Genomic DNA, 9,741 nt, shown 5'->3' on the forward strand with positions numbered 1-9,741 from the left:
TGAAGATAAACAAGTAGCCATCTAGCTCAGAAGCAACAAAGCCCACATGGAAGAAGTACACCAGCCTGTGTGATCACGAGGTGTCAATAGGATCAGGTATCAGGCATCAAAAACCTAGAACAAAAAATCCTATCATTGTAAATGAGGGGAAGTGCTGAGTGGAGACCCAAAGCCCATCTGTAGGCAACTGGACATCCCCTTACAGAAGGATCGCGGTGAGGAGACGAGCCAGTAAGGGTGCAGTATAGCACCGATGAAACACACAACTTTCCTCTAATTCTTTAAAGTTGTCCTATCCCCCACTATCCATGATCCCAAATCTACCTTACAAATCTGGCTAGACCAGAGGATGTACACTGGTACGGCTAACAACTGGAAACACAGGGAATCCAGGACAGATAACCCCCTCAGGACCAATCATGAGAGTATTGATACCAGGAGGGGAAGGGGAAGGGGAAGGTGGGGCATGGAGGGGTAACCAATCACAAGGATCTACATATAACTCCCTCCCTGGGGGGCAGACAACAGAAAACTGGGTGAAGGTAGATGTCAGACAGTGTAAGACTACACTTGCAAAATAATAATTTATAAATTTTCAAGGGTTCATGAGAGAGGGAGGGTAGGGGAAGGGGGGAAATGAGGAGCTGATACCAAGGGCTCAAGTAGAAAGAAAATGTTTTGAGAATTATGATGGCAACAAATGTACAAATGTGCTTGACACAATGGATGGATGGATTGTGCTAAGAGTTGTACAAGCCCCCAATAAAATGATTTAAAGGAAAAACTATGCCCACATTACATACGGTAATCTTTGAAGAAACCAGCATTTCATGGGTCGTACTGAAGTTTACAAGCTGTCCCCTTAGTCCATTTCTTCCTTGCCCCCTTTAAGAGTTAAATCCTCACACCTCTTCCTTAAACCTAATCTCTAATGCCACCTGCTGTTGCAATTCTGTGTCCTTAAGAACTAATTTATCCCAATACCATGCCCCTTTGGCTTTCACTTCCACATGAAAACCAAGGTAACTCATTATTAACTATGTCCAGATTTGTAAAGGAAAATATAAAATTTTAGGTATTTATTCTTTGTTAAGATTTAACTTTAAAATTAGAAGTGACAGGGCTCCAATTTACACCACTAAATAATCCCAAAATTTAAAGTGAAACTTTCTCAAAAAAGGTAACTCTAACTTCAAAAATCTCCTGCTGTAAGAAAAGCTACTCTAAAACTATGATAAATTAAAACCAAATTAAAAAAAACCAAACCAAAACCACAACAGAACAATCCAGTGGGATCATGTAGAACTACCCCATAAGGCTTTCAAGTCTATAATTTGTACGGAAGCAGACAGCCACAGCTTTCTCCCATGTGGCTGGTGGGTTCCAACTCAGACCTTTTGGTTAACAAGTGGGCTTTTCATCAGAATGCAGGCAGGGCTTCTTTTGTTAAAAAGTTAGACTATAAAATTTTAAAACTCTGAAAAATAGATGTGGTATGTATGTATTTTAAAATACTACAGTGCTAAAAGCAACTAAATATACAACCATATTTAAAACACATACACAGGAAAATTTCAACCCGCGATCTGCCAAGAAAGAATAAATAGACAAAAATTGAACCATTGGTTCCCAAAGTTTTAAGAGCTCAATTATACAGCAAAGCCTGTAAAACTTCAAATATTTGTATATACCATTCTGGTGCTGGTGGTATAAGTTTTACACGTACAGACCTTGCCCTCAAACATTTTATTTACCACTAAAACAAACAGTAATAACAAGATAAGACTACACCCAGTCAAAGACCGAGGGGAAAAAAGACCATTTCTTGGTTGCATTATAAAAGTTATCCTCTTCTCCACTCTGTACATTCTACTACCCTCCTATATTAAGGCCTGTCTAACTCTTATTATAGCATAACTGACAATACTCTCGCCATTTGAGAAACATCCATCCTATAGCTGGAAGTCATTCTAAGTGTCTTTGCCTCTTATATTGTTTACTTTGCTCCAATGCTTTTCTCATCTCAGCAAATAATTTGAAAACTGTTATTCCCTAATTTTAAATGAGTTCCTGTGTAAACCTCTCCTTGGGTGCTCCTCTCACCACTTCCTCATGAGTCTGTTGTTCCATACGTACTTGGTACATATCTTTACTATGGTGCTTTTGTCATTCCCCTATAATTAATTACCAGTTTATTGCACAGGATAGGCACTTAAGCCAATGAATTGCACATTTTAAAAGGGTAGATTTTATTATATTCAAATTATTTCATTTAAATATATATGCATATATTTAATCTAAAACTGGCCTAACCCAGATTACAATGTAAAGAAACTACAATATCCAGAAAATCTAAAATCCTATTGTTATTTAACAGAAATACCTAAAAAGAAACACTAAAATTCTAGATTATATCAAATCAATTTTCTCCTACACAATTCCATTTCAAAATAACGGAAATTAATTTGTAGCACTTTAAAATTTGCTAGGCAAATTATCCATACCGAGGAAGACCTGAGGCACCATATTATTCTTCCTTACATTTTATTTAGGAAAGCACATTAATCCTGTAGTGTTAAGCTTCCCTAAAATATCAGTCCAAACAGCCTTAATACTTAATAGTTAAATACATGTGTGCTTTAATAACTTCCCACTTAAAAAAAATTACTTCAATGAAATTACGAATTATGTTTCCAATGAACTGTTTATTGAACAATCCATTAAGTCTGCATGGGCATTTCTTTTCTAAATAGAAACTTTTGGGGGAGGAGAAGAGAAACTAAAATCACGGATGAAAATTTTGTTTAGATTTTATTATATCCACTAAATCCATTTTCCATGCTAAAATTACATTAAATCATTCAGTGAAAAATGTTACCCAACAAAGAATCAAATTTCAATGGTATCTGATCTGATTTAAAATCAGAACAGAATTGATAATTGTACGTGAAGAGATATAATGGATTGTGGAAGATATATCAATAAAATTATTTTTTTAAAAGCCAGTATCAAATAATAACAAAAATCAGCATATGCCAAAACCAAGCATACCCATGGCCAGCAAGTCAATTCTGAGTCATAGGCACCCTACAGGACAGTGCAGAACCACCCGATGGTTTCGAAGACTAAATGTTTAAGAAACCTGACTGCCACATCTGCCAACCTTTTGGTTAGCAGACAAGCACTTATCCACTGTACCACCGGGCATCCAATCAGTAAAAAATTGGCAGTGAAATATTCCCCACGCCCGTCTTTAAGCTCATACAGGTTTCAGTTTTCATCACCTGCTATAGGAAACATCTAGTTTGTTGTTTTGAATTTGTCACAAAAGAAAACATTTTGGCTCAGTAAACAAAATCAATACTCAAATGTAACTCTTTATGCTACTCATTCCAACGCTGGAATTTTCTTTAAATGCTGGAAAGGAATGTACCAACCACTGCCTTACCTCTTTTTAAATGAGTGTGTGATAAATATACATAAATATTATGACTTCTAACCTCCACTTCCATTTTCTAAAATATTTCTGCAGAAGAATGAATGTACCATTCTGACAACACATGAAATGGTACAGACATCACATGGAGTTGTAACACAGCCAAACCCAAATTTCCACAGGAAAAAATTTTTTTGCAGTGTAACCCCCACTGCTGTCAAGTTGATTTCTAACTCATAGCAATATTACAGGACAGAGAAGAACTGTTCTTTCTAGGCTGTCTCGTTTTTCTCCCAAGGAGGTAGTTTCAAACTTCTGACCTTGAAGTTAGTAGCCCAATAAGTAATCCAGTACCCACCCCACATGGGCTCCTAGTGACACTACAGGGCCGACTGTAACTACAACATAGGGCTTTTCCAAGACTTTCCAGGAACTGATACCAAGAGCTCAAGTAGAAAATGTTTTTGGAAATGTTGACAGCAACATATGTCCAAGTGTGCTTAATACAACTGAATGATGGATTGCCATAAGATTTGCAAGAGCCTCTCAATAAAATGATTAAAAAAAGATTTAAAGTGTATGGTAGACTGAAATATGGAATAATATCTATGTTAAACCCCAACTAATAAAAAATAAACTATATGGTAGAATATGTGCAGGTTATAAGCAAGTCCTATACCATTTTATATGAAGGACTTGTGCATCCATGAATTTTGGTCTCCATAGGGAGTTCTAATCACCCAGATGATACTGAGGGAGTAATTACATTTGCTTTTATATGCATAATACACTTTTAGAATATATCAAAGACACTAATGTTGGTCTCCTGGAAGTTTCTTTGTAACAACTTTGGTTCTGAAGATTTGGATTTAAATTTGCTATTATTTTCCAGTAAAGACAAACCTGTATAAGGCAGAAAACAAACAAGAGAAAGAACATGCAATTTTTTTCCACTAACAGCAATAAAAAATTGGTAAAACCCTGTTAAAATCTGGAAAAACTAGCTAGACCTGGAAAATCAAAGCAATCTAGATGAGTTCTGGCTCTCACAGGTTTCACCGTATATAATATTCTTTATTTTGGTTGAGAAATTATTGTTTTGCTTAATTAGATGCTGTAAGATAATCTAACATCCATTGTATTTACAGGGTCTTTCCAAACTTTTTGGGGGGGAAGGGATAATAATAATAATAAAGTTTTACCTTTAAAATTTTAAATTATGGACATACTATTACCTAATTAAAGTAATACAAAATTTGCTGGTTCGCTATTTATACCCTTATACATTTTTTTAACAGTTTTTCAGGTTTTACTTATCCTTTGCTAAGTAAATTTATTTGGATAGCAAGTTCAAGGGAAGAGAGATATCTGAAAACCTCACAAGAGCAACTAGTCTTTCAGATATAAACTAGACTTTCTCTATTCATGGTTTTATTTGCTCCTCTGGAAGTGCTGAAGCACTGGCAGAAAGCAGTTCTTCCCAAAGAATACTCACTATAACCATAAAATTCCATTCTTGTGCCAATTCAAAGTTGATTCTAAAACAAGATCCTATTTTCCAATTAAAATAGACTGATAGCAGCCACATTAAACATATATTTTTAAAAACCTTTCATCTTCAACATAAAGAGATGTTCCTCTAGATTTCTATTTACCAGAAAAATGACAACTGAACAAACCTGACAATCATACTACCTTAAAAAATAATTAGAGCTTCCAAATCTCTCATAATAAAATGTTTGACATTTTAAAATAAATGACAAATTTACAATAACATATTATAAAGTTTGCATATTTTATTAAAAGCAGAATAACAGTTTCTTAACAATAGAAAACAAACCTGAATATATGTAACTTATCTATATATTTTCTTTTTCTTGGAAAATACCACACACCACATTGAGAATTGATAAAAACCAAAGATAGACCAAAGGTGGGGCAAAAAATTTCAGAGAAATTATACCTAATTTCGCATTCTCTCTTTCCAAAACCTGGTATAAAGAGTAATTTATTAGCACCTTTATTATTATTATGATTATTGCACATAAGGCAACCATTTACACAAAAGAAGTCAAACTATAAGAGAGTTTCCTGGTTTGCAAAAAAATCTTACAGCATGTGCACATTATTATCGTATACATTATGCTTGATCGGGTGGAGGGGCAACAAAAAAAGAGGAGAGTCCTAAATTAAAAAAAAGTTCGTCATAGGAAACATAGCGGAGGCCACAGCCGTCAGAGACATTTCCGAAGCGAGTGTCTTCGACACATACGTGCTTCCCAAGAAGTACCTGAAGCTGCATGACGGTGTGAGCTGTGTCATTCACAGCAAGATGGTCAGGAACCCGTGAGGATCGAACCCCCACCCCGATTTAGACCTGCAGGTGCTGCCCCACGACCTCCTCCAAAGTCTATGTAAAGATTAGAAGTGGAATACAAACAAATGTGAAAGGAAATTGTTCTTTCAGAGGAGAAAAGGGCTGACTCCTTGAACTAACAACCACCACCCAAACTCCAAGAGAACAGAATTGTGTCTTTTTCTCTTACCCTGTGCTGGGAACTTCCTATGTTGTTTGACAGAGACTGAAAATTTAGGTGTCAAATAAATCATGACTAGGTTTGTCACCGTTTAGAAAAAAAGAGGAAGGTCCTCAACAAGACCGATTGACACAGTGGCTGCAGCAGTGAGCTCAAACATGTCATGCCTGTGGAATGGCAGAAAACCAGGTAGTTTCTGTTGTACATAGGGTCACTGTGAGTCGGAACCGACTTGAAAGCACCTAACAATAACTTAACAAAAAGCAACTTTTGTAAATATACAGGTACCTTTTCTCAGAACCCACATATTGCATTCTACTACAAAGATCTGCAGGATATAAACTCATATCGAGTGAAAGCAAGCACCGATTGGTGAAATCTTTGGGTATAAAACACCATCCTTTAGCATTGCCTATTTAAAGCCCACCTTAGAAAGATTACTAAAGACAATCATCCTGGAGCCCTTTATAAGTTAGCTGCTCAAAAAAAACCAAAAACCTGTTTAAAGTTAAAAGCCTAGATTAAAAATCCTCTCAATCAACATTATAAAAACTTTTAGGTCAGATGGAGCAAGTATTAGCATCCCAGAGTTGAGGGAAACAAGGCTAAACATATTTAAACAACTAAGATCCATCCAAGTTTGTTTGTTTTTTAAGAATGGAGACAAACCCCCTATTATTGTTTTATTTATAATCTATTAACCCATTCAAAATGGAATTTATCAACAAAATATTTCAGGTTATCTTAGGTTTCTATGATCTTATACAGAATTAAAACATTCTAGATGTCATAGAAATCTGGAGAACAAAGCACCTATTATCATTATGCTTCCTGGTAGCATGCAAAATGCACATGAATTTGACATTCAGGAAAAAGCAACCAAAAAAGGAGGGCGAGAAAAGGAAGCAATAGGCTAATGGGTAAATGAGCATTAATTTGGGCAAGGAAATACTCAACAAGAAGATGATAAGTGGGGGCAGGGAAGTACAACACTAAGAGAAAATTACTGGGGGATTTGATAGTTTAATATAAAATTGATTATATGAAATGGAAATCCCTAGTTAATTCACAATAAAAAGATAAAAACAGAAAAGCCAGCTGTGAAAAAAATCATTTTTTCAAAAAAGTTAAAACTATTTGAAAAGTTTAGCCAAAATATTAAGCCCACTCTTTCTGTCTAGCTGTGTTGTACTTAAGTATACATACTGTTTAAATCTACATGCTGACGTTAGTTGTTGTAGAGTGACAGTAGGACAAAGATATGGTAATCTGTCCTTGTGAAGATTGTAGAACTGGAAACCCTACGGGCACTTGTGTTTGGTCCTATGGGGTCACTAAGAATTGGTAGTTAGCTCAACAGCAGTTTGGTTTTGGTTTAGAGTGACTTAAACATGTGGTCAACATATGGTCAAAAACATACTTTATATTTTTACAAAACAGTGATGCTGGTGACACATTGGGCAGCCAACCTCAAATCAGTCTGGAAGCACCAGTTGCTCTGCGTTCTACTCCCACAAACAGTTCCACTCTTGGAAATTCATAAAGACAGCTAGCTCTACCCTATCCTGTAGGGTCTTATGAGTCCGAATAGCTTTGAGTTTTTTTGACACTGAATAGTTTACAAGGCATTTTAAACATATTAACTTAACTTATGGGGGGGGGGAGAGATTAGTGCTGAGTAAGATAATTAATTTAACACCTTTCAACATACGTTACAGGATCTCTGGTGGTGCAGTGGTTATGCATTGGATTTCGATTGGCATCGCATGGTCAGCAGTTTGAAACCACCAGCAGCTCTGCTGCAGAAAGCCTGAGCTTACTACTCTGTAACCACTTACCGTCTTAGAAACCCACAGGGTGCTGTGAGTCATCACTGGTTCAATGGCAGAGAGTTTGCTTTGTTTTGAACAAATGTTCAAGATATGCTGCTTGGCATTCTGGAATGTCTAAGTGGTATGATAGCCAATACCTTTGAGCTGCAATGCTGTCTGTTAATTTGTCCAAAATCATTGTTAATAGGAAGGCAAGATTTGAATCTACGTTTCCTAACTACAAAGCTAATGTTCTTTCCACCACACTACATGAAGAGTGCAATGTAGGTTTACTCCATTCACAGTATTTGCCATAATTTCACAAATATATGTGTGGTCCTGGTAACACTCACACCTCTGATATGACACAAATCATCTTTTATGGTCACAAGGCAGGATATTTAGGGGTAACATAGAAAGATTAAACTCAAACTTCCTGGAGTATATATATAGGTTAGATTTAAATTAATAGAAAATCCAAGTATTGTCAATGACTGGAATTCTACTTACCCGTTTTGAAGTACAGTGTTCATTCTTTTCATCTGTCATCTTCCCGCTTTTAAGTGCTTTCCGTGGGTGCTTGATAGTTGTTTTTATAGCAGGTCGACATACATAATTCTCCAAGTTCTTTGGAGGTTTCTTAGTTCTTTTGGCCTGTAGGCCAATTTTTAATTTTAAATTTCCCTCTGAAAAGTTTGTTTCTTTTACTGAAAACTGTTGCTGTGCATCAGTCAAACCATCATCTTTCCCTGTCTCAATGTTTCTTTCCCGATTCCACTTGCGATGGTCCTCTTCCTCCTTTGTGGTGTTCTCTAGCTCTACTTCTCTCTTGCTGACCAGTGTGCCAGTGTTGATGGCAGAGGGACTCTTTCTTGAAAATCCTTCGGAATCAGAACCCAATCCTAACATAGCAGTATTTCTAGGGTCCATCACAAGTGTATGTTATTGCCAAGGAATCTTGTGGAAATTTTATAGAACTATGTTCCATAAAAAACAGAGATCTCCAAGACTTGCAACCAGCATCTCTTTCTCTGCAGAATAGACCATAACAAAAATTTATCAGAATAGAAGCAACTACTGATTAGTATAAATAATGAATATGTGTGTGGGGGAGGATAAGGCTATCCAGAACAACCAAATGTCACATTTAAAACAAAGTATAGTTCAAAATGAGTTTAAATTCATTTAGTTAAAAATATAGTTTAATAGTATGGGTATGTATATACACATACTCATATAAAATCATAAATGCAAACACATTTAAAATAAGTTTCCAATCTATAAATATCATGAAAAAACTATAGTGGTATTATACAAATCAAAGTTTAAATATCATTATTATAATTCAAACAAGAAGCTTCCAAAACTGGTGGCTAAGCAAATGTAGCCTAAGATAAAAATAACCTCACACAGTTTAGCACTTTTTCATTTCAAGGGCAATGTATTTTAGAATTATATCTGCTGCTAGAATACAGTTCACCTATGACTGCACTACTTTATTCATTCATCCCAAGATACTTCCAAGCTCGTATTATGTACCAGGCATTGTTTTCACCCTGGAAACAAACTACTGACCAAAACATACCCAGTTTCTAAAACTTACGATGCTTATACTCTAATGAGAAAGACAAATAATTATACAAATGATTCTTTAATTAAAATTGTTATAACTTGTGAATAAACAAAACCAATTTTCATTCTTGATGATTTGCATTCTTTATTTCAAATATATATATATCACTCAAGATCCAGGGCAAGTATTTGAAAAAAAAATTCTGTATTTGAAGCAGACTATTTTATAGTTTAAACTAGGTGACTTCCAACTTTTCTTTGCAACAAATTCTAATAAGGAGTGTAAATAAAGTGTATAGCTCAATGACTGGAACAACAAAATAAATTGTTTTCATAATTACAATTTTAAGATGCTACCCAACAAATATGAGGGGGCTACTAAATA

The 9,741-nt window shown here is 35.5% G+C and overlaps 1 protein-coding gene across 3 annotated transcripts in view; it reads right to left on the reverse strand.

Moving 5' to 3' along the window:
* ASH1L (ASH1 like histone lysine methyltransferase) overlaps positions 1 to 8,807 on the reverse strand; it is a 214,268-nt gene extending 205,461 nt beyond the window's left edge. For all 3 annotated transcript variants that reach the window (XM_004714678.3, XM_045298503.1, XM_045298502.1), the window contains exon 1: positions 8,295 to 8,807. In XM_004714678.3, the coding sequence (XP_004714735.1) occupies positions 8,295 to 8,714 (420 nt within the window). In that variant the 5' untranslated portion in view covers positions 8,715 to 8,807. The remainder of the gene's footprint in view (positions 1 to 8,294) is intronic.
* Positions 8,808 to 9,741: the final 934 nt, after the last annotated feature.

This window comes from Echinops telfairi, unplaced genomic scaffold (assembly GCF_000313985.2).
Source record: "Echinops telfairi isolate 266 unplaced genomic scaffold, ASM31398v2 ScPeMD7_7425;HRSCAF=8463, whole genome shotgun sequence".
Classification (NCBI taxonomy): domain Eukaryota; kingdom Metazoa; phylum Chordata; class Mammalia; order Afrosoricida; family Tenrecidae; genus Echinops; species Echinops telfairi.